Below are 25,072 nucleotides of genomic sequence, written 5' to 3'. Positions count from 1 at the left end.
TTCACCTCAACCCGCAGATTTGTACCACTGACCTTTTGGACAGCAAGTTCAGCAGTTCAGCAGTTTAACTTACTGCAGCACCAGGGGGGGAGGGGCCTTCACAAGGATACGAGGTCAATAAATATCAAAAACTGATTTCTGCCAATAGGCTCATCCCAAGAAGCTTTGCTCTGTCTTGTCTCCCTTTCCCAGCTGCCCCTTCGGCCAAGGTGTACACTGAATACCCCGTGGAGATGGGGGACCCCAACATCCTCATCTGCTTCGTGGACCTCTTCTCCCCTCCAGTGCTGAACGTGACCTGGTTGAAGAACGGGGAGGTGGTCTCTGAGGGGGTGAAGGAGACAGGCTTCCTCCCCACCACAGACAACGCCTTCTCCAAGTTCTCCTACCTGCCATTCATCCCACAAAATGGAGATTTCTATACCTGCCGAGTGGAGCACTGGGGGCTCCCAGAGCCCCTGACCACGATATGGGGTAAGTCAGCAGGTTTGGCTCTGCTTGGTCTTGTTGTGGAGACAGGGAGATGCTGGACTCAGCTTCCCCCTCCTTTCAGTTTTAGAAAGAATTGGGATTCCTTTTTAGTTTGAGGTTTAGGGAATCCCATTTTGGTGGTGATTTTCAGGGCAAGAAAGGGACAAAGTAGTTGTGGGGTGAAGATAGCCCTGGCTTCTCATTCTGCAGGGCCCAAAGTCCCCTGGACCCAACAGTGACTGCATTTGAAAGCCTTTTGGTGACAAATAGGGTGACACATTCCCTCCCACTCATCTTTGAACTCCAGCCTGCCCTTCCAATGTGTTGTTGTTGTTGTTGTGTGGCTTCACTTCATTTCTGGCTTTTGGTGACCCTATCATGGGGTTTCTATGGGCTGAGACTTCGTCACTCAAAGGCCACCCCTTGGGTTTCCATGACCAAGAAGGGAAATGGATGTATAAAACTATATTTGCATGATGCTGGTAGTCATTACAACACCAGATCAATGCTGGCTTATCAATAGCCTTTAAATGCGCCCAGCAGGAAGCTTGGGGAGCAGAGCTTTGTTGTTCATTCGTTCAGTCGTCTCCGACTCTTCGTGACCTCATGGACCAGCCCACGCCAGAGCTCCCTGTCGGCCGTTACCACCCCCAGCTCCCTCAAGGTCAGTCCAGTCACTTCAAGGATGCCATCCATCCATCTTGCCCTTGGTCGGCCCCTCTTCCTTTTGCCTTCCACTTTCCCCAGCATAATTGTCTTCTCTAGGCTTTCCTGTCTCCTCATGATGTGGCATTCAAAGGACTTCAACTTTGTCTCTAGTATCTTTCCCTCCAATGAGCAGTCAGGCTTTATTTCCTGGAGGATGGACTGGTTGGATCTTCTCGCAGTCCAAGGCACTCTCAGCACTTTCCTCCAGCACCATAGCTCAAAAGCATCGATCTTCCTTCGCTCAGCCTTCCCTAAGGTCCAGCTCTCACATCCGTAGGTTACTACAGGGAATACCATGGCTTTGACTAGGCGGATCTTTGTTGCCAGTCTGATGTCTCTACTCTTTACTATTTTATCGAGACTGGACATTGCTCTCCTCCCAAGAAGTAAGCGTCTTCTGATTTCCTGGCCACAGTCTGCATCTGCAGTAATCTTTGCACCTAGAAATACAAAGTCTGTCACGGCCTCCACGGTTTCTCCCTCTATTTTCCAGTTGTCAATCATTCTTGTTGCCATAATCTTGGTTTTTCTGAGCAGAGCTAGATAGAATCATAAGAGTTGGAAGAGACCTCCTGGGCCATCATCCAGTCCAACCCCATTCTGCCAAGAAGCAGGAATATTGCATTCAAATCACCCCTGACAGATGGCCATCCAGCCTCTGTTTCAAAGCTTCCAAAGAAGGAGCCTCCACCACACTCCGGGGCAGAGAGTTCCACTGCTGAACGGCTCTCGCACTCAGGAAGTTCTTCCTCATGTTCAGATGGAATCTCCTCTCTCGTAGTTTGAATGCCTGGGGCTTAAAGATAGAGAATGCCTGGGGCTTAAAGAAAATAGAGACCAACAAACTACACAGCCACCCCCCCCCCTTTCTTTTAGGAAATATGAATGCAAATAACCATTTCAGACACAGAGTTAAAGATCAAAGAATTTACTTACTAAGAAAAGCGTGCATGATGTAAATCTCATACACGTAACAAATCATAGAATCATAGAATCAAAGAGTTGGAAGAGACCTCATGGGCCATCCAGTCCAACCCCATTCTGCCAAGAAGCAGGAATATTGCATTCAAATCACCCCTGACAGATGGCCATCCAGCCTCTGCTTAAAAGCTTCCAAAGAAGGAGCCTCCACCACACTCCGGGGCAGAGAGTTCCACTGCTGAACGGCTCTCACAGTCAGGAAGTTCTTCCTAATGTTCAGATGGAATCTCCTCTCTTGTAGTTTGAGAGAGGAGAATGTAATCCTTCGGTTACATTCAGAGCAATGAGTTAGGCCTCAAAGATGGTAAAGGCCTCTCTTCTCCAAACCGTTACATCCCAAAAGGTAGCAAAACAGAGCAAAATAGGCAAAATGGCAAATGGGCAAATTGGGAAGAACAAAGCCATCTGACCATATGTTTACACTTGCAAACATATGGTCAGATGGCTACATGACCTCAATACATTTTCAGATGGTGGGCAACTCATTAGCTTATGTGCAATAAACTTTGGAATTTGAGGAGGTCACATTACAGCATGGCACAAACAGGAAATGTGTGGGAGATTGCATATACCCAACAAAAATGAACCCTGGTCTTGGGAGCGGCAGTTAGACACTCAGACCACTGCAGCACTTCCCAGGACCAAAGAGTTGGAAGAGACCACAAGGGCCACCCAGTCCAACCCCACAGGTTCATAGTTAATGCATTGAAATGTAGAACAAAACTAGGGTTGTCCATATGCCCTACCAACTGGAATTTTGGGTGGCTGTAAACCCCCAATGTTTTACTTGCATCTGCACTGAGAAAACAATATGCACTAAAATCATGGAGACGTAATGTATAGTAAAAATAATCCTATTTGCCCCCAAACTGGCAGCCCAAGTCGGATGACACCCAGGGGTTGCAACACCACAAAGACCCTCGTGTTTTGCTTAAGGGAAGTTTATGTGGAATGCCACCTGCTTCAGGAGACCCTCCTTTGACAGATAAACGCATCTCCCCTTATGAACCCTCCAGGACTCTAAGATTGTCTGGGGAGGCCCTGCTCTCGATCCCGCCGTTGTCACAAGTATGGTTGGTGGGGACGAGAGACAGGGCCTTCTCAGTGGTGGCCCCTCGGGTATGGAACGCCCTCCCCAAGGATATTAGATTGGCCTCTTCCCTTTTAACAGGTCTTTGAGCAAGTGTTTGCAGACACAATATAACAGACATGGAGAAAAAACAGAACGACTCAATGATATTATTGGATAACGCTTTTAACTAGGAGACTCAAATTGATATATGCTTTATTGATATTTTTATTGATATTGATTGTTTTACTTGGTTTTATATTTAAATTGATTGTTTTTATATTGTATTTTATGTCTTTGATACTAACTGTAAACCGCTCCAAGTCTGTAGGCTGAGAGGGGCGGGATATTAAAACTTGTGCACCAGCTGCGCCCGTACCTTGGGAAGTCGGATCTGGCCAGGGTGGTCCACGCTCTTGTCACATCCCGGTTGGATTACTGCAACGCACTGTACGTGGGGTTGCCTTTGAAGACTGCTCGGAAACTTCAACTAGTCCAGCGAGAAGCAGCCAGATTGCTCACCGGAGCGGCGTACAGGGAGCGCACCACCCCCCTGTTGCGTCAGCTCCACTGGCTGCCGATCCAATTCCGAGCACAATTCAAAGTGCTGGTTTTGACCTACAAAACCCTATACGGCTCCGGCCCAGTGTATCTGTCCGAACGGATCTCCCTCTACGTCCCACCTCGAAGTTTAAGATCTTCTGGGGAGGCCCTGCTCTCGACCCCGCCAGTTGCACAAGTGAGACTGGCGGGGACGAGGAGCAGGGCCTTCTCAGTGGTGGCCCCCCACCTGTGGAACTCACTCCCCGGGGAGATCAGATCGACGACTTCCCTTCTAGCGTTTAGGAAAAAACTAAAGACCTGGATGTGGGACCAAGCTTTTGGCCATGCTGACAACTGATTAAAGGACCTATCGATAGACAAGGACAATGGAATGGAATGGATATATGGACTCTGATATATGGACTCTGACATGAGATAGTTTTTATGATTTTAATAGGTATTGATGTTTCATTTTAATTGTTGAACTGTTATATTTTGTATTGTTTGCTGTGTGATTTGGGCATCTAATTGTGCCTCCTTTGTAAGCCACCCTGAGTCCCCCCCCCCCCCCGGGGTGAGAAGGGCGGGGTATAAGTAGATGAAATATAAATGTAGTAAATAAATAAATAAAAACACTTGCAGGCCAGGAAGGGAGGGATGCTCAGTTTGGTGAAAAGGCAACGACTGCAACCAAGGGCAACAACTACCACTGGCTTGATACTTGGCCATTAATAAGTAGAAACTTTGTGATAGCACAGAACTAGTGTAGTTGTGTTGAGTAACCAATGTACGGTGGGGTTCAGAGACTGAGTGGGAAGGAACAGCAGCACACTTTCCCTCACCCACCTTCTCCTGTCCCATCCGCAGAGTCCAAGGGTCCCACTCCCCTCCCGGAGACGGCCGAGAACGTGCTCTGTGGACTGGGCCTGGCCATCGGCATCCTGGGCATCATTGTGGGCACCGTCCTCTTCTTCAAGGCCATGAGGATAAGCAATCACAACAGCCGCAGTGGACGGAGTGTTGGCCTGTGAGTCCAGACTGTTTCGTATCAGCAACACAGCTGAATTGAGAAGTAATGGCCTAGCAAAGGGGACACCTCTCCCCCAATGCCAACAACTTTGCCATGGAGGGAGGGGGTGGGGGCATGGAGGCCTTCCTCAGGATGGGGAAGGAGTCTTGGGGTCAGTCCTGACTTTGAGTCACACCAGGACCCCACCTTTTCCAGAAATGCTTCAATGAATCTGTACTCCAGATGTGCACTTCACCCTGCTCCACCCTCCTAACCTCCTTCTTTCTTCAGGTGAGAAATATGGGAACTTCTTTCCCTGCAACAGCTTCCGCAAGGATGTCTCCTGATTTGCTGCTCTCCCTATCACATCCAAGGCCAGCTTCCCTGCCGCCATCAGCCGCAAGAGCCCCCCATTTGCTCCTTCATAGAACCCCACTGGGGACCCAAACCAAAGAGACTGGGTGCAACCAACTCAGTGCTCCACCATTACCCATCCATCCACCTGGCAACCAGTAACATATGTGATGGCTGAGACTGGTTGCTCTTCTTCTGTGCCTTCAAGTTGTTTCTGAGTTTGCTTTGCCTTTTGGGCAAGGTTTCCTCAGAGGTTGTTTGCCCTTGCCTTCCTCTGAGGCTGAGAGAGTGTGACTTGCCCTGGGTCGCCTAGTGGCTTCCATGGCTGAGTGGGTCCAGACCCTGCTCTCCAGAACCCCCGTCCAGCACTCAAAGGCCCATTACTCTCCTCTCAGCCTTGGCGAGGGAGCCTTTCCCAGTTCTGCATATCCCTGAAGGAACTCTCTCCTCTCATTCAGCTTCAGACAGGAGGATACCCCCAGCTTATTTGGTGAAGACCCTAAAATCACTCTATTTGGGGGAAAGAGGTCATGTCTTCTGTTACTCTTCCAGACTGATTTTGCAAAATTCTAACTTGCCTAACAAACAAAGCTTAAATATTGAAGCTGTGTTTTAATATAACGAGCTTTAATGGCATTCTTATTCATCTGTACTGTTTTAAATCTGTTTGATTGCTTTGACTGTGCACATGCCTGAGACCTTTGAGTAAAAGGTGGTGAATAAATAAACAGATTGTTGGATTTGGGAGTTCCAGCTTTAGGTTCTTGTGGGTTTTTTCGGGCTATAGAGCCATGTTCTAGAGGCATTTCTCCTGACGTTTCGCCTGCATCTATGGCAAGCATCCTCAGAGGTGTGAGGTCTCTCCTCTCATTCCCAGGACTAGAGTTCCCAGGACTAGAGTTGTGCAATAGTTGCTTAGAGATGGACCGGGAATGAGATGACCTCACACCTCTGAGGATGCTTGCCATAGATGCAGGCGAAACGTCAGGAGAAATGCCTCTAGAACATGGCTCTATAGCCCAAAAAAACCCACAAGAACCTAGTGATTCCAGCCATGAAAGCCTTCGACAATACATAGTTCCAGCTTTGTTTACTTATTTATGCTGCAACACGAAGAACCTGGCCATATAGCCCCAAAAACCTACAACAACCCAGTGATTCCAGCCATGAAAGACTTCAACAATAAACCAAATGGTGACAAAATGTGTTTCTCGCCAAACACATTTGTTCCATGAGTGTCCACTGGGAACAGGTGCAGGTCAGTCGCGCCCCATAGATTGGGGTCAGGGGACAGGTGGGGTCCCCACAACGAGTGTTCCCAGGACTAGAGTTGTGCAATAGTTGCTTAGAGATGGACCGGGAATGAGATGCCAAACAGGATTAGGGAGGGCATATTTATTTGTTTGTTTGTTTGTATTGTCGAAGGTTTTCATGGCCGGAATCACTGGGTTGTTGTTGTAGGTTTTTTCGGGCTATATGGCCATGTTCTAGAGGCATTCTCTCCTGACGTTTCGCCTGCATCTATGGCAAGCATCCTCAGAGGTCCACCATTACAGAATAGAGGGGTAGCATTACTTCCTTAGATCTAGAACCTAGTGTCTAGATCTAAGGAAGTAATGCTACCCCTCTATTCTGCTTTGGTTAGACCACACCTGGAATATTGTGTCCAATTCTGGGCACCACAGTTTAAGAGAGATATTGACAAGCTGGAATGTGTCCAGAGGAGGGCGACTAAAATGATCAAGGGTCTGGAGAACAAGCCCTATGAGGAGCGGCTTAGGGAACTGGGCATGTTTAGCCTGAAGTAGAGAAGGCTGAGAGGAGATATGATAGCCATGTATAAATATGTGAGAGGAAGCCACAGGGAGGAGGAGGGAGCAAGCTTGTGTTCTGCTTCCCTGGAGACTAGGACGCAATGGAACAATGGCTTCAAACTACAAGGGAGGAGATTCCATCTGAACATGAGGAAGAACTTCCTGACTGTGAGAGCCGTTCAGCAGTGGAACTCTCTGCCCCGGAGTGTGGTGGAGGCTCCTTCTTTGGAAGCTTTTAAGCAGAGGCTGGATGGCCATCTGTCAGGGGTGATTTGAATGCAATATTCCTGCTTCTTGGCAGAATGGGGTTGGACTGGATGGCCCATGAGGTCTCTTCCAACTCTTTGATTCTATGATTCTATGAGGTAGTGAGGATGCTAACTCTGAGGATGCTTGCCATAGATGCAGGCGAAACGTCAGGAGAGAATTCACTTCACTTCATTTCTTAATTAGTTGCTCTCCACCAAGGTGCTTCGAGCGACTTACAGTCTAAAATAGCATTTACACAATATAAACACATTCCACATAAAAACATTCAACAGTGACTATTTGGCAAATTAGATCTGACGACTTAAACGCACAACCAAACAGCCAAGTCTTGAGCGCCTTGACAAAAGGCCGCAACTCCGACATTGCTCTAATGTATGGAGGCAATGAGTTCCACAGAATTTGAGAATAGGTCTAAAAAGCTCTACTATGCCTTGTAGCTTCCAGGTGTCCCTCCCTCCCTAGAGCCCAGCATGTAGAGGAGATTTTCCTGGGTGGATCGAGGTGACTACTGATAGGGAAAAGGAATGAGGCGGTCCCTAAGATATCAAGGTCCTTGGCCATTTTGAGCTCTCAATGTCAGGATCAGTCTCTTGTAAGAGATCCGATGTTCTCTTGGTAGCCAATGCAGTTGTTGCAGAATCGGTGTAATATGGGATCTTAGAGATGATCCCGCTAGCAGCCTGACCGCCGCATTTTGGACCATCCGAATCTTCTGGGTTGTTGACTTCGGAAGACCGGCATATAAGGCGTTGAAATAGTCCAACCTCGTGGTGACTGTTGCGTGGATTACTGTTGCCAATGCTTCTACCAAAAGGTAGGATGCCAATTTCCTTGCCTGGCGAAGGTGAAAAAAGGCCTGCTTCCTTACGGCAGTGATCTGGGTCTCCACCGTCAGCGATGAATCCAACACAACCCCAAGGCTTTTAACAGTGGCAGATGGAACCAGAGCTTCCCCATCGAAATCAGGCAGAGACTGGGTTAATTCTGGCGGCTCTCAGTTTTTGCAGGATTCACTTTGAGTCTGCTCGCTCGCAGCCAACTCATCACTGCTTCCAAACACAGCCTAAAGTTCTCAGGAATCGCAGTTGTCCCAGGTTCGAGATGCAAGAGTAGCTGGGTATCATCTGCCTACTGGTAGCACTCTAGGCCAAAGTTCCTCTAGAACATGGCCATATAGCCCGAAAAACCTACAACAACCCTATTTATTTATTTATTTATTTATTTATTTATTTATTTACAGTATTTATATTCTGCCCTTCTCACCCCGGCAGGGGACTCAGGTCAGATTACAAGGTACACATATATGGCAAACATTCAATTCCAAAGACACACAGCAGATATAGACAAGCAGTCAGAGGCTAACTTTTTCTGGCTGCCAGGGGAGCTGTCGCTTTCATCGTCCACCTGCGACACTGATGAAGTACTTCCACATTCTCCACATGCTTTTGCTGGAGTGCTTTGTAGGAGTCTTTTTTATGGCCTCGTAAATTATTTAAAGTAGCCTCCCCACACATAGGTGGTACCTAAATTTCCTACTTGACAGATGCAACTGCCGTTCGGGTTGCAAAGGTCGACAAGAAGCTGCACAATTGGTCAGAAGCTCACTCCGCCCCGGGCTGGCTTCGAACTCATGACCTTTTGGTCAGAAGTGATCTTAATGCAGCTGACACTCAGACAGCTGCACCACAGTCCCGGTGCTCATACAACAGCAAAGCAAAACAGCATAGGAAGAGTTCCCTACATACATCTCCCATCTCCCTTCGTATGACAACCACACCATGCGTTTACAGCACATTGCGGACTTTGATCAAGACTGGCAGGAGACCTAAATATCCAGAGGAGCCGGCAATGTAAGGCAAAACTGAACAGCTGAAAGAGTAGGTGGTACCAGAATGATGGGTGTTATGGATATACGTCTTGCCCCCAAAGGATTCCTTCATGTCCTAAATATGGAAGGAGGCCTATAATCCAAGATAGCTCTTTCCAACCTTGAGGGTAAACAACAGAGTAGAGGTGGGCAAAGAGTGGTCCATGGGCCATAGCTGTCCTTCAACAGGATATCAGGGGTGGGTTGTCCCCTAGGGAGACCATGCACAGGCTGCAGAGGCAGTGGGGTCAGTCTGGCTGGGCACCCAAGACTTCTCCAGCCCAAGTTGAAGGGTCTCCAATGCCACCATCCTTCTTTGCCTCCTGCTCTGAACCTGGCCTTCAGGGAAGGGGCTCCGTGGGTCCAGTGAAAGGGGAAGAAGGGAGGCCTGAGGACAGGGGCACTTCGCCGTGTTCTGTAGAAGTTGACTGTGGTGTTGGCTGGCAGGAGAAGCTGTGGCATTGGCAGCTGAACATGGGAAGTCGGCCAGGAGGACACCATCTCCACATTCCCTCCCAGGGACAGCAAGGAGAGGAACCAGCCCTAAATGCCCCAGGTGCTGTCTGATCTTGGACAATAGTTGGGACAAGTCCTATTTAATACATGGATGAGGGGGCGCCAGGCAATGCCAGGTGTTATAAGCAATGGCACTGGCAGAAAACCCTGTGGAATTTGTGGGGGCTCCATAAGTTGACAGGCACCTTGAAGACCCATAGAGACAAATGAGGAGCCCAGAACGCATCCCTAGCATCAGCAGGTTCTTCCCCTTCTTGCAGAGGTGGAAATTCATTTCTGAGCTACACCACATGATGCAGCAGATCATTCTGAAACCTTTTTGCAGAACACGCTTAACCACAAAGAACTGACCTCCTTCTGGGTTCTGTGTGGGTTGTGTTAGGAGGCTTCATGGAAATAAGGAACTGGGAATGATGGAATAAGCAGAGGGACAGAAGAAGAGGAGCAAGGGCAGGTGATGCCTCTCTTCCAGCACAGAAGGAGCAGTTTCCCCGAGGAAGGTGGGGAGGGGGTCCATGGAGGGAGGATATGCAGGACATCCATCCATCCATCCATCCATCCATCCATCCATCCATCCATATACCTATGTATCTACCCATGCACTTCCCAAGATGGCAATCCCATCCAGAGGACCCTGTGACCCTGTGCAATACTTGGCAGACCTGTTGCAACTCAGAGTAAGAGCCGTCGCAAACTAGGTTCCTGCGGGAGAAAACCTTGCTAGCATGTCCCTGACGTCATGAGCCTGCGCCTCTCTCCCCGTCCCTTTCTCCGCCCCTTTCTCTTTGCCAGCGTGGTTTTTCCTTTGCTAGGGCAGCATTGCCCGCATTTTCTCTCAGTTGAATTCTTCCAACTGGGAGAGTATGCTGGCAATGCTGCCCTAGCAAAGGAAAAACCACTCTCGCACGGAGAAAGGGGTGGAGAAAGGGGCGGGGCGAGAGGCGGAGTCTCGTGACGTCAGGGACGTGCTAGCAAGGTTTTCTCCCGCAGGAACCTAGTTTGCGACGGCTCTTAGCTTCACCTTGCTTCCAAACACCACCACACAAGAGCTGTAGTTTTATAGTTTATTGACGAAGAAATCCAAGTCAAAATAAAGAATAAGCATTGCAAAGTTCCAAAGATTAAGGTTAAATGCAAATATAGTTCCAAAGATCTTCAGGTAAAAGCAGGAGACACAATCCTATTGGCAAAGTTCAAACCAGAGTCCCAGGTACAAGCAATGAAACAATTGCCCCATGAATCACAATGCAAGAAATCCCAAGCGTACTGCTTTCCAGGCTAAGATTATTCCATGAAGCTTTCAGGCTAATAAGCTATGTTGAACTGACACTTTCCCTTGATTTGCAAAAAGCCTAAATACCTTTCTAACATGAAAGCATTACATGAAATCACTGCGATGACCTTTCACCGAGCTGGCCTCTCCTCTGCCGGCCAGGCGAGAACTCCACCTGACCCGAAGATCAAGACGAGCTTGCCGGGTCAGGTCACTGTCAAGGCTTTCAGTACTTTCAGTATCAGCGTGGGAAGGAGGCGAATGCCTCTCCACCTGTTCACTATCTCCTTCGTTAAAATTCCTTTCTCTTGGGAACCGCTGTGTTGATGTTGACTCTGCGCTGTTTCTGCTGTCTGTGGGAGCCACAGGCCCAGAGATCTGAGGCACAGCAAAAGAGCCAGGAATCTGAATCCCATCATCCTCATCATCACAGAACATCTCAGCCACAACAAGACCCAACAAGACTCCCCCCCTCCCCATGAACAGAAAATGCTGGAGGGATGTTTGGGGGGGGGAGGGGGTTTGACGCAGGACAATGTGAGTTATAGTTTCCCATGATGGATCTGAACCAAACTTGGAACTAAAACCCAACACGACCTGTGGGGATTGGAGGAACTTGACCATGGATTTTGAGAGTTGTAGTTCACCCCACAATCAAGGGTTTGGAGAACAAGCCCTATGTGGAGTGGCTTAAAGAGCTGTGTGTGTTTAGCCTGCAGGAGAGAAGACTGAGAGGAGACACGAGGAGGGCCAGGGATCAAGAGTGAGAGGAAATCCTAGGGAGGAGGGAACACACTTCCTTTCTGCTGCCCTGGAGACGAGGACGCAATGGAGCCATGGCTTCAAACTACAAGACAGGAGATTCCACCTGAACATGAGGAAGAACTTCCTGACTGTGAGAGAGAGCTGTTCAGCAGTGGAACTCTCTGCCCTGGACTGTGAGGGAGGCTCCTTCTTTGGAGGCTTTGAAACAAAGGCTTGATGGCCATTTGTTGAGGGGCTTTGGATGTGATTTTCCTGCTTCTTGGTAGAGGGGGGTTGGACTGGATGGCCCACCAGGTCTCTTCTAAGTCTCTGATTCTAAGGAACACGGTGACTCCCATTAAACCTGGCACGCAGACCCATCCTGGCCAACTTGAAATACCAATGGGGTTTGGGGGGAATTGACAGAGGATGATGGGGGGGGGGGTATAGCCCAGCCACAGCTGGAGTTGTATTAATCCCACCCATGATGGATCTGGTCCAAACGTAACCAAGAGGGACCCCAGAGGCCAACTAGCCCACCTTTCCTCCCACACATGCTGCCCAAGAAAGTGCTAAAGTAAAGAAAGGTCTTGGGAGTGTCAGACCAGGAAGGATGGAAGGCATGAGAAGCATCTCTTTATTGACAGATCAAGGTGCAGAGAGAGAGAGAGGCATTGAGATGAGGGTCGGGCCTCAGAAGAATATGGGATTTGCAGCGCCTTTCACCGAAGGAAGGTCGAGTGGGATCCTGAGGGCGAAGTTCTTCCCAGGTTGGTGGAGGAGGAGGAGGAAGGCGGGCAGGCAAGCAGTCAGGCGTTCTCTTCGGAGGAAGCAGGGGATCTCTAGTCCATAAGCCCCACTGGGTGGAAGGAGAAGAGAGAGAAGCCAATTAGGGGATGAAGGGGGAGGGAGGGAGGAGAGATCTTCCAAGGCAGGGGGCTCTAGGGCACCCCTTCCCCCCCCCCCAAGGGGAGTGCATCCCTCTGCCACCAGGGAAGACCCCATTGCCCCTCCCAACTTAAGTGACCCCCTTGGTCCCAGGGCAGTGCTCTGGCACATTCTGGAGGAGTCCCTCAGAACTGCAGCCACGGCTAAGCTCCTGTTGTTGTTGTTGTTGTTGTTGTTGTTCCTGTGTGCTCTCAACGTCCCCCCAGCAAAAGTAAGGGTCTCCCTCTGGGCAGCTAAACCAGGAAGTCCCAACTGGATGCACCCCCACCCTCTAGGGCCAAACCAAGAATGGGCAACTTGGATGTCCCTGAACAGACTCAGAAGAGGAGTGGGCAGATCAAAAGACAACCTGGCAAAAGGACACGACCTCAAAGAATCCCACACCTTGTGTGACTGTGGAGCAGAACACACAACTCTGCATCTGTATGCTTGTCCACTATGCCCTGCTTCATGCACAGAGGAATAATTGTTGGAGGCTACAGACAATGCTGTCGCTGTTGCCCGTTTTTGGTCAAAACATATTTAGCCGCCTGCACTCCTATTTTTATCGGTTTTATACTAATTGATGCAATGCTTTGGATATGAAATAAATAAAATCGCCTGGCTGGGGGAGTGTGGCCCACCAAGGCCAGGGGAGCGGCAGGCCTCATTCATCTTCTTATTCTTCTTAATATTATGTGTACTCTGTTTATTTGTAACCTGTTTTTTCCCTCCACAAAGGAGACTCCTTGCCAGGACCCTCCCCTCACAGCCCCCTCCCTCCTTTCCATCATCTGGAGGGGGAGGGGCTCCAAAGCAGCCCCCCCCCCCTGCAAAGAGAGGCTTTTTCTTTCTCTCTCAGGGAATCCCCCTCTCCATCCAAGCAAAGTTGTAGGACCAAAAAGAGTAGAGTGAGCCTTACCTGTTGCAGGGGGCACAGCACAGCCTGGAAAAAAAGAAGGGTCCGGTCAGGGCAAAAGGGAAGACCTCTCGACCCACAAACCCAGCTGCCCCCCCGACCCCTCCCTTTTCTAAAGCCATGGCTGCCCCAATCAACCTTTAAACCCAAACTCTTCAACCTGCAGCCCTCCAGGTATTGGGGCATCCAACGTGTTCAATGCTCAAGAATTCTGGAAGTTGAATTCTGGGAGGGTGAAGAGTCCTGCTTGAGAGGAAGTCAACACCTCTTGGCCTTGGGTCCCAAGAGAAACAGGCCAATATGGCCTCTGGTGAGGGGGATGCTGGGAGTCACAGCCCAAAGACCTGACCACCCTGAGCTACACTCTACTGCTGTGAGGACCTTTCAGAAGTGGTCCTCAGAACACCACATACACAGCCTCACCTTTCTTGACGTAGACGGAGAGCCCTGCGGCCACAAAAACCACCCCCAGGACCAGGCCCACGATCCCCGTCCACATCTTGTTCTTAGCGGAGTCCGACTGGGGCCCTGCAGAAGAGGAGGAGGAGGAGGAGGAGGAAGAAAAGGGGCAGTACATCAGCACCATAAACCCCTCCAAAGATACATATTAGGAAGTACTGTGTGATGGGGAGAGGGGTCTCCTTCTTTGGAGGCCCCTGAGCAGAGGGCAGGAGGGCATCATCAGGCAGATATCCCACAGGGTGCCTTTTTGGCTCTGTTTCTTACTCCACTCGATGGAGGCAGGGCTAGGAGAGCTGTCGTGCTCCGCTTGGCAGACGTAGACGTCTCCCTTCTCCGGCTGTGTCTCCAGCATCACCTGGACCCGGTAGGTCCAGTCTCCGTTGTCAATGAGGCCCGAGGTCATCACCATGTCCCCCTTTTCCTCCTTCCCGTTCCTGAACCACCGGACTGTGATCTTGGCCGGGAAAAAAGGGCCGACAGTACAGATCAGCATAGTGTTGCGGGAGGAGGAGGAGGCCCCAGAGTGGGTGGGGGTGATCTTCATCTTGGGTGGAACTGGAGAAGAAAGGGACAGAAGAAACGGGGTGAGTGGTAGTGTGAGGGAGTGGGGACCTAGGACCGGGGGAATCTCATAGGAAGAAAAGGGGGCTTCCGGTAAGTCTATCTCAGTGGAGCTTTATTGGAAATTCCATAACCTATTGGAAATAAGTGCACCATAACCTTATTGGAAAGATAAAAATATGTCATATCTATTTGGCAAATGAATATGTGGAGACCACATTTTGAAAACCACTAGTCAAGGAAAGCATGACCTTGTTAGAAGTCAGTCCTTTGAACCAGTGATATTCATAAACATTCATGCAATGGCACACAGGTAACTCAGCTGTTAGACTGAAGAACCATGTCTTTGAACTGTCAAGGATAAAGACATGCCGCTACAAAAATATATTGGGTTAGCAGAAGATGGTTGTTTCTTTGACGTTGTAATTGCAGTTGTAATTGCCCAAAAGATATACACTTCCTTAAAACCTCTTAGTTAAAATATGTACTCAAGAGATTTTTTAAAAAAAACAAAGTCTTCTTTGATAAATAACATATCTTGTTTACACATAAACATCTTGTTAATTCACCATACAGGCACATTTCTTATTAAAGTTCAGTTAGAGAGGATGTAGGTTTCTCTGTGTTGAGTACACAGGATATCATTCTTTATCCATTGTCCACAGTCTTTAAGTATAGCTTTACTCTACCCTTCAGAAGAGACGGCTGAGAGGAGACAGGATGAGGGCCATGTGTAAATATGGCCCTCCAACAGGCGGCAGCCAGATTACTCACCGGAGCGTCATACAGGGAACATACCACCCCCCTGTTATGTCAGCTCCACTGGCTGCCGATCCAATTCCAAGCACAATTCAAAGTGTTGGTTTTGACCTATAAAACCCTATACGACTCTGGCCCAGTGTACCTGTCCGAACGTATCTCCTTCTACATCTTGCCTAGGAATTTAAGATCTTCTGGAGGGGCCCTGCTCTCGGCCCCACCTTTGTCACAAATGAGATTGGCGGGCACAAGGGACAGAGCCTTCTTGGTGGTGGCCCCCTGCCTGTGGAATTCACTCCCCGGGGAAATTAGATCATCGCCATCCCTCCTCTCTTTCAGAAGCAAATTAAAAACATGGATATGGGTAATCAGGCAGACTGATAAGGACAATGACAACTAAAAGCTTTGGAAACGGATCACGATATGCTGAATGGACTCATATCCTGGCGAAACGATGGCCACCAGGCTGACCTTTTAGGATATTTTATTGTATTAATTTAACATTTAACTATTGATGTTTATTGTTGTTATATTATTTATTGTATTGAATTGTAGGCATCGAATATGTGCCGGCTGGAAGCCGCCCTGAGTCACCCCTTGAGAAGGGCGGAGAAGAAGTGCTTGAAATAAATAAATATGTAAGAGGAAGTCACAGAGAGGAGGGAGCAAGCTTGTTTTCTGCTGCCCTGGAGCCATGGCTTCAAACTGCCCTTTCCCCACACCTCCCTCCACATAAAACTCTTGCAAAGTCCCTTCGCTTGTCTTCCGGCTTTCCTGGCCTGGTGTTTTGAGGGAAAAGCAACTGGTGCAACCCTTCTATCCATCCACCTTATCCCCCCCCCCCCCCCAGAGGAACCGTGGACATGACCTTCACTGCACGACAGCTCCAAGAAAAATGCAGGGAACAAAACCAACCTCTGTACATGGCATTCATCGACCTTGCAAAGGCATTCGACACAGTGAATCGCAGCGCTCTCTGGACCATCCTCCAAAAAATCGGGTGCCCAAGCAAATTTGTGAACATCCTGCGGCTCCTCCACGATGACATGATGGCAACAGTCTTGGACAGCAATGGCTCCCAAAGTGACCCATTTAAGGTGGAATCGGGTGTCAAACAGGGATGTGTTATTGCCCCAACCCTATTCTCCATCTTCATCGCTATGAGACTTCACCTTGTTGATGGGAAGCTTCCCACCGGAGTGGAAATCATCTATCGGACAGATGGAAAGCTATTCAACCTCAGCAGACTGAAAGCCAAAACCAAGGTCACAACAACATCTGCTACAGAACTCCAGTATGCTGATGACAATGTCGTCTGTGTGCATTCAGAAGAAGATTTACAAGCCACTCTAAACACCTTCGCAGAAGCATATGAGAAGCTTGGCCTGTCACTGAACATCGAGAAAACCAAAGTGCTGTTCCAGCAGTCACCAGCCATCCCCTCCCCAATGCCAGAGATATAGCTTAATGGTGTAACATTAGAAAATGTTGACCCTTTCCGCTACTTTGGCAGCCACCTCTCCACCGAAATACAACACCGCCTGAGCTCTGCGAGTGCAGCATTTTTCCGAATGAAGCAGAGAGTGTTTGAGGACCGGGACATCTGTAGGAATACCAAGGTGCTTGTCCATAAAGCTATTGTCCTCCCAACCCTGCTCTATGCCTGTGAGACGTGGACTGTCTACAGACGTCACATGCAACTCCTGGAACGATTCCATCAGCACTGCCTCCGGAAAATCCTGCAAATCTCTTGGGAAGACAAGTGGACAAACGTCAGTGTGTTGGAAGAAGCAAAGACCACCAGCATTGAAGTGATGGTCCTCCAACATCAACTCCGCTGGGCCAGCCACATTGTCCGGATGCCCGACCACCGTCTCCCAAAGCAGTTGCTCTACTCTGAACTTAATAACGGAAAATGGAACCTTGGTGGACAGGAAAAGAGATTGAAAGATGGCCTCAAAGCCAACCTTAAAATCTCTGCCATAGACACTGAGAACTGGGAAGCCCTGGCCCTTGAGCGCTCCAGCTGGAGGTCAGCTGTGACCAGCAGTGCTGCAGATTTCAAGGAGGCATGAGTGGAGGGTGAAAGAGAGAAATGTGCCAGGAGGAAGGCGCGTCAAGCCAACCCCAACCGAGACCGCCTTCCACCTGGAAACCAATGCCTTCACTGAGGGAGAAGATGGAGAGCAAGAATAGGGCTCCACAGCCACCTACGAACCCACAAGAATATTGGAAGACCATATTACTCGTCCAACGAGGGATTGCCTAAGTAAGTAAGTAAGTAAGTCCCGTCCCCCCGTCTCTAGGGCAGGCATCCTCAAACTGCAGCCCTCCAGCTGTTTAGGCCTCCAACTCCCAGAAGTCCTAGCCAGCTTGTTCAATGCTCTGGAATTCTGGGAGTTGGAGGCCAAAACAGCTGGAGGGCCGCAGATTGAGAGTGCCTGCTCTAGGGGCAATGGGACCCTCATGGGGTGTTGTGGTTCAGCAATCACTGGCATACCTTGAATTGACCAGAGGGATTTCTATTTTCAAGTGTTATTATCCCTCTTCCATTTCCATTGTCACCTACAAGAAACCTGTTCAATCAGAGCATGTCCTAGCAAGGGACAAAGTAGGCTTGTTCCTCCTCTCCCTCTGTTTCCTCCAATCAACGGTGAAATAAAAGGGCGGCGGGGGGGGGTGGGTTCTCCATTTAAAAGTCTGTTTGGTTGTGTCATCCCTGGACTGCATAAGACTTTTGTGTCATCAAGTTTCCAGAGCTCAATGAGTAGCTACACAAGAGATAAGATTAGAATGAGGGATTTCTCCCCCCACGTTCCTATGCATGGTTTCCCCTTTCCTCTGCCTTTTTGCTACTGTCTCCTCCCCCTTTGAAGATGTAGCAATGGAATCTCTGTGAGGGATGAGGGAACTTCCTTTTTGAAGGTATTTTGATTGCCCTGGGCTAGCCATGTGGCCATCCTCCATTGTCCTTTCTGCCTTTTACTTCCTTCCAGTGAAGACGCATTTTGCCTCTCTCTCTAGGAAAAATGTAGCTGCATAGATATTTTGACCTTTTGCCCTTTTGAACTTCCTTATAAGATGAGACTGAGTAAGCTAGTCAGTGCCAAGACCCTTTTCTATCTAGAATGGATTTCTTTTACTTCAATAAATACTTTTGAACCTCAAAAATAAATCTTTATTTGTACCCCGCTGCCACCATCTCCCCAAAGGGACTCGGGGCGGCACACAGAAGCACACCAAATGCCATACACAGACAACAATACGTAAGCACAAACACAATGACACAAGTACAATCAACAGCTCATAAAAACCTTATTGATAAAATTACAAAAATTTGAAAACCGTAAAATTCCTAAAAACCTGCAGGAAAGCCAGCTATCTCTCATAACAATCAATCAAAGTGCGGGCCGGTACTGTCAATGATTCATCACATTGGCCATGGATTCCTCAGGATCAAAGGTCTGTCTGTTTGACTCTGCTGTCCTAAGAAGAGAAGCTTATCCTGGCTCACCACACGTAAGTTTCTGCTGGTTATGAAGGTGTTGTGGCTGAGCTGGTTTCTGACGATGAGGATGATGGGATTGGGTTTCAGCTTCCTGGCTCTTTGTCTGTGCCTCACATCTCTGAGCCTGCTTCGCCTGCTTCCGAAGCTCTCACAGACAGTGCAGTGCCAACACAGCTGTGTTCACCAGAAAGGAATGTTAATGAAGGGAATAGCGGCCAGGTGCCTTCCCACGATGATATCGAAAGCATAGATAAGGATTTGACCCGAGAAGCTCACCTTGATCTCCGGGTCAGGAGCAGTTCACATCTGGCAAGCAGATGGGAGGCTACCTCGGTACAAGGCCGTCGCAATGCTTTTATGATGCTGACAGCCTAATGTTTTGAGCCTAATGTTTTGATGTTAGAAAGGTATTTACTTGTGCGCCAACTGCGCCCGTACCTTGGGAAGTCTGACTTGGCCATGGTAGTCCACGCTCTGGTTACATCCCATCTAGACTACTGCAACACTCTCTACGTGGAGTTGCCTTTGAAGACGGCTCGAAAGCTTCAATTAGTCCAACGGTCGGCAGCCATGATACTAACAGGAGCGGAGCGTAGGGAGCATACAACTCCTCTGCTGCACCAGCTCTACTGGCTGCCGATTGGCTACCGGGCTCAATTCAAAGTGCTGGTGCTGGCCTTTAAAGCCCTAAACGGTTCTGGCCCAATCTATCTATCCGAACGTATCTCGGCCTATCAGCCCACCAGGACCCTAAGATCTTCTGGGGAGGCCCTGCTCTCTATCCTGCCTGCTTCACAGGTGCGGCTGGCGGGAACAAGAGACAGGGCCTTTTCTGTGGTGGCCCCTCGGCTATGGAACGCACTTCCCATGGAGGTAAGATCAGCCCCCTCGCTGATGGTGTTTCGTAGAAGATTAAAAACCTGGATGTTCGAACAGGCATTTGGTTAATTCGGTGCAATGAATGTGATGATTAAAGGATTGGTAATATGGACGACGAAACTGGATCACGATTTTAGTCAGGAGATGCATTGGATTGTTATTGATGTGCCAATATTGTGCATTATGCTTTTTATGGTTTTAAATTGTATACTGTTGACTGTTGTATTTTGTATGTTGTATTTTGTTGTAAACCGCGTTGAGTCGCCAGCTAGGCTGAGAAACAGCGGTATACAAGTACAGTAAATAAATAAATAAATAAATAAATAAATAAATATTTAGGCCTCCTGGAAACACTGTGAAACCGTCAGTTCAACATAGCTTATTAGCCTGAAAGCTTCATGGAATAAACTTAGTCTGGAAAGCGGTAAGCTTGGGATTTCTTGCATTGTGATTCTTGGGGAAAATGTTTCATTGCTTGTACCTGGGACTCTGGTTTGAACTTTGCCAATAGGATTATGTCTCCTGCTTTTACCAGAAGATCTTTGGAACTGTATCCCGCATTTAACCTTAATCTCTGGGACTTTGGAATGCTTATTCTTTATTCTGACTTTGATTTTTCTTCAATCAACTATAAAACTACAGCTCTTGTGTGGTGGTGTTTGGAAGCAAGGTGAAGCCTACTCTGAGCTGCAACAGAAGGGTACTTCTGGTCCTCTGCTATATTTATGGTGGAATCACCCCAACGGAGGGTTACTTTTGAGCCTCTGATTCCCTGCCCTTTCCTGGGCTTTCTTACTTTGACCTTCTGCTTTTCTGGATCTCCCTCCAGATATCTGCCTGTGTTTTGATGCACATGTTTTTGGTAAGTAAACACAGGCACAAAAGGAAAAAGGGGAGGGGACTGACTCACTGGATCTCTTTTACACGACAAGGGACTCTTGACAGTGACATTGTGCCTCTGTAGTATGCTCTTTGCATTATGATTGTTACTTTTGCTCAAAGAGACATGTGTTTCCTGTTTCAAGGGAGGTTGGTCTAAAGGGCAGGTCTTCCTGGCAGGGGAGGCTCTCTGGTGGGATACACCCCCTTCTTCCCACCCCCACACACCCATCTTCCTGACCTGCATGGGGGGGAGGGGACTCACTTTTCCTGCTGAGGGTGAAGGGCTTCATGATGCCATAGTTGTTGTGGCAGAGGCCATCCATGTTAGCCATATTATTCTGCAGCATGCCCGGATCTTGGTTCCACCTGTCCACATTGGACTTCACCATGGATGCAAGGGCCACGTACCGGCCCAGGGCGCTGTCGAAGTGGGCAATTTCCTGCCGGTCATAGATCAACCGGTTCAGGTAGCGCAGCTGTGCGTCGGGGCCGGTTCCATTGGAGAAGAAGCACTCGGCCCTCTCTTGGTACAAGAAATTCCCTGCAAAAGAGAGAGAGAGAGATTGAGAGAGGCTTGGAAAGCTGAGGAGGGCGCACCAAACAAACCCTCCTCATGAGCACCTTCCACCTGGAAAGGTCTGTCCTTGCAGCTGCGAAAGAAAGACTTTGCGGACATGTCAGGGGTGACTTGAGAAACTGCAAGTTGTTTCTGGTGTGAGAGATTTGCCCAGATGTTTGGTGATAGTATGATTGCAGTGTCCGGAAGCTCCGAGTGTTATGCACATTCCGCAATGGCGGCTGTGAATAAGGGGAGGGGTCACGTGGTCCAGAGAGAATAGAAAGGAAGGGAGGGTTAGGATAAGGTTTAGAGTAGGGTAAGGGTTTGGGTTAGGTTTAGGGTTAGGATTAGAATTAGGTTTAGGATTAGGGTGAGGATTAGGGTTTGTGTTAGGGTTTTACCATTATGGAACTCTTACACCCCTTCTATAGTATCTGTGTTCCGTTCTGTGTTGTGCCAACAGCACTCCTGAAGCAATGAAGTGGAAACAGCTTGGAGCTTCCGGACCCAGCTTTCCTACTATTACCAGATGTTTGACCATCCTTGTGGGAGGCTTCTCTCATGTCCCCTTTGCATGGGGAACTGGAGCTGACAGAGGGAGCTCATCTGTGCACTACCTGGATTTGAACCTCTGACCTGTCTGTTTTCAGTCCTACTGGCACAAGGGTTTACCCCACTGCACCGCCACTGGGGGCTCCTCCACATTCAATCCAGGAGCCACTGTGAAGACTTTAGCCCTGGAGGCAGGCCTGTGCCTGGGGCGGGGGGGGGGGGGGGAGGCTTGAGGGGCTTCAGCCCCCCCCCCCCCCTGAAATTCTCAGGGTGGTCCACAAGAAGGTCTTACTGGTACATTATTCAGGCTGTTATGTTTATTCATATCATGATCTGATCACCATGCTCAATATATCCTATATGTGTGAGGGCTGTTGTTCATTCATTCAGTTGTTTCCGACTCTTCGTGACCTCATGGACCAGCCCACGCCAGAGCTCCCTGTCGGCCGTCACCACCCCCAGCTCCTTCAAGGTCAATCCAGTCACTTCAAGGATGCCGTCCATCCATCTTGCCCTTGGTCGGCCCCTCTTCCTTTTGCCTTCCACTTTCCCCAGCATCATTCCCTTCTCCAGGCTTTCCTGTCTCCTCATGATGTGGCCAAAGGACTTCCACTTTGTCTCTGGTCTCCTTCCCTCCAGTGAGCAGTCGGGCTTTCTTTCCTGGAGGATGGACTGGTTGGATCTTCTCGCAGTCCAAGGCACTCTCAGGACTTTCCTCCAACACCACAGTTCAAAAGCATCGATCTTCCTCCGCTCAGCCTTCCCGAAGGTCCAGCTCTCACATCCGTAGGTGACTACTATGGGGAAGACCATGGCTTGGACTAGGCAATGGATCTTGGTTGCCAGTCTGATGTCTCTACTCTTCACTATTTGATCAAGACTGGACATTGCTCTCCTCCCAAGAAGGAAGCGTCTTCTGATTTCCTGGCCACAGTCTGCATCTGCAGTCATCTTTGCACCTAGAAATACAAACCCTGTCACGGCCTCCACATTTTCTCCCTCTATTTCCCAGTTGTCAATCATTCTTGTTGCTATAATCTTGGTTTTTTTGACGTTTAGCTGCAACCCGGCTTTTGCGCTTTCTTCTTCCACCTTGATTAGAAGGCTCCTCAGCTCCTCCTCGCTTTCGGCCATCAGAGTGGTGTCATCTGCATATCTGAGGTTGTGAATGTTTCTTCCAGCCATTTTCACCCCAGCTTTGCATTCCTCCAGCCCCGCACATCCTCGCATGATATGTTCTGCATACAAGTTAAAAAGGTTGGGGGAGAGGATACTCTAATGTGTGGGGGTATTGGGATACAAAAAGTTTGCTAGGATAGATCCTGAGCCCCCCCCCCCCCCCAAATCAAAATCCTGGCTATGGGCGTGCCTGGAGGGGACTCAGTCTCCTGGACCAGGACTTGGGAGCGCCTATGATGATGAAGGGATGAAGATGATGATGAGGGAAAGGCAGGGCCCCTTCCCTTCCCCACGCTCCCGGGGCCCTTGCCCGGCCAGAAGGGGGCTTCCCAATGCCAAACACGCACGGCGACCCGCTCTTCCGCCCCGCCTCGCCCCCCCCCCCCCCCAGGAAGGAAGGAAGGAAGGAAGGAAGAAGACTCACTTAGAGGGCCCCCTCCAGTCGCCCCCACCGCGGGCAGGAGCAGCGCCAACAGCCCCGCCGCCCAGGCGAAGTCACTCAGAGAGGGACCCATCGCCAGGACCAAGACAGACCGCTCCCCTGCCTGCCTGCTTTCCTCGACGGCGGAGGGAGAGGGCGGACGAACCCTTTCCACCTGCCTCCTTCAGCTCGGGACGGGCACTTTCTGGGGCGGCTCGGCCGGAGGAAAAGTCCCTCAGCCCTTGCGCCCCTCCTTCTCCGCCGGCCCGGGAGAAGGCCAATCAGGCGCACCGACACGACCGCGTCATCAGTCGCCGGGCAGAGAGGTCCCGAAAGGCTGCCCGACAGAGAGGGGCGAGAGGGGGGGGGGGGAGGGAGCGAATGAGCGAGCGGGTCCTGCGGGGTGGAGGGTCGCCTTGCACCTGACTCTCAAGGGCCCCCGCCCACCTGCCTGCTGACAAATGCAAGAGACTCCACTTAGGCAGGAAAAACAACGACAAAACTTGATTCCTATACCGCTGTATCTCCCCGAGGGGACTCTGAGCGGTTTCCAAGTGGCATAATCAATACATACAAGAAAGACGGCATACACATAAAATTAACAAGACAATATAAGCATTAAAAACCACAACAGCACATATATTTAAAATAATCCTGCCTCTCCAAAGAAGTTTAAAAGGCTGTGCCAGGCTAGTGCGATTTTAGAGGGCCAGGGAAATGAGGTAGAACCTATGGCCATACATTTCCAGGGCCTCATAGAAGAAAGGGGAGCGTGCTGGCTCCATCCATGTTCAACATCTACACAAATGACCAGCCACTGCCAGAAGGGACAGAGAGTTTCATCTATGCCAATGATCGTGCCATCACCACTCAAGCAGGGAGCTTTGCGATGGTAGAACAGAAGCTCTCCAAAGCTCTAGGTGCTCTTACGGCCTCTTACAGGGAAAACTAGCTGATCCCTAATCCATCCAAAACACAGGCATGTGCCTTTCATGTTGAGAACAGACAAGCATCCCAAGCTCTGAGGATTATGACCTGGGAAGGAAGGAATCCCACTGGAGCATTACAGCACACCCAAATACCTGGGAGGAGTCACTCTGGACCATGCTCTGACCTACAAAAAGCACTGTCTGAATATCAAGCAGTCTCTGAGGATGTAACACAAGCATCTGCATGTCCAGTTTTGTTGGATTCGTTTCGATCTGTTCAACTTGACGAGGTCACCATGGTTCTTGGGGAGGCGAGGCCCACCACATACATCCTAGACCCCTGCCCTTCCTGGCTGGTGAAAGAAGCCAGAGGGGGTTTGGCAGAGTGGGTAAAGGTGGTGGTTAATGCCTCCCTTCGGGAAGGCAACATTCCAGCCAGCTTAAAACAAGCTGTTATTAAACCGCTGTTGAAGAAACCATCACTGGACCCCACTCAATTCGTCAACTTTCAGCCAGTTTCCAATCTCCCCTATTTGGGCAAAGTCCTGGAACGTGTAGTGGCAACACAACTCCAGGAGTTCCTGGTAGACACGGACTATCTGGATCCGGCACAGTCTGGCTTTAGGCCGGGGCATGGTACCGAGACAGCCTTGGTCGCCTTAGTGGATGATCTGCGCCGGGAGCTCGACAGGGGGAGTGTGTCCCTGTTGGTTCTGCTGGACCTCTCAGCAGCCTTCGATACCGTCGACCACAGTATCCTCCTGGAACACCTCGCGGGAATGGGTCTTGGGGGTACTGCTTTGTAGTGGCTCCGGTCCTTCCTTGAGGGTCGCTCCCAGAAGGCGTCTTTAGGGGGCACCTGCTCGACTCCTCGGCCATTGTACTGTGGGGTCCCGCAGGGATCAGTACTGTCCCC

At 49.6% G+C, this 25,072-nt stretch overlaps 3 protein-coding genes across 3 annotated transcripts in view; 2 read left to right on the top strand and 1 right to left on the bottom strand.

Annotated features, from left to right (window-relative positions):
• LOC132765349 (bromodomain-containing protein 2) overlaps positions 1-25,072 on the top strand; it is a 463,888-nt gene that overhangs the window by 282,898 nt on the left and 155,918 nt on the right. The window lies entirely within an intron of this gene.
• Positions 1-25,072, top strand: part of LOC132766377 (HLA class II histocompatibility antigen, DR alpha chain-like) — a 43,459-nt gene that overhangs the window by 4,688 nt on the left and 13,699 nt on the right. The window contains exon 3 of the mRNA XM_067465520.1: positions 193-474. Coding sequence (XP_067321621.1) covers positions 193-474 — 282 coding nt within the window. The remainder of the gene's footprint in view (positions 1-192; positions 475-25,072) is intronic.
• LOC132779134 (H-2 class II histocompatibility antigen, E-S beta chain-like) lies at positions 11,477-23,321 on the bottom strand. The gene is made up of 6 exons (XM_067465590.1): positions 23,231-23,321; positions 20,779-21,057; positions 14,192-14,482; positions 13,889-13,993; positions 13,469-13,492; positions 11,477-12,478 (listed from the first exon to the last, which is right to left on the bottom strand). Exons 1-6 carry the CDS (start codon positions 23,319-23,321, stop codon positions 12,462-12,464), a joined length of 807 nt encoding a protein of 268 aa, XP_067321691.1. The 3' UTR covers positions 11,477-12,461.

The sequence above is a fragment of the Anolis sagrei genome, chromosome 2, assembly GCF_037176765.1.
Source record: "Anolis sagrei isolate rAnoSag1 chromosome 2, rAnoSag1.mat, whole genome shotgun sequence".
Classification (NCBI taxonomy): Eukaryota; Metazoa; Chordata; class Lepidosauria; order Squamata; family Dactyloidae; genus Anolis; species Anolis sagrei.
The sequence above is the reverse complement of the archived record's forward strand: the minus strand, read 5'-3'. Positions and strand labels throughout refer to the sequence as shown.

Bases quoted from the DNA above. Each gene is read 5' to 3' on its own strand.
- LOC132779134 (XM_067465590.1), bottom strand. From the start codon at position 23,321: ATGGGTCCCTCTCTGAGTGACTTCGCCTGGGCGGCGGGGCTGTTGGCG. The intron at 13,994-14,191 runs GTAAGAAACAGA...CCTCTTCTGCAG, and splicing joins CCCTGCCTCCATCGAGTGGA to GGCCCCAGTCGGACTCCGCT. The intron at 13,493-13,888 runs GTGAGGCTGTGT...CTTTTTTTCCAG, and splicing joins CTCCGTCTACGTCAAGAAAG to GCTGTGCTGTGCCCCCTGCA.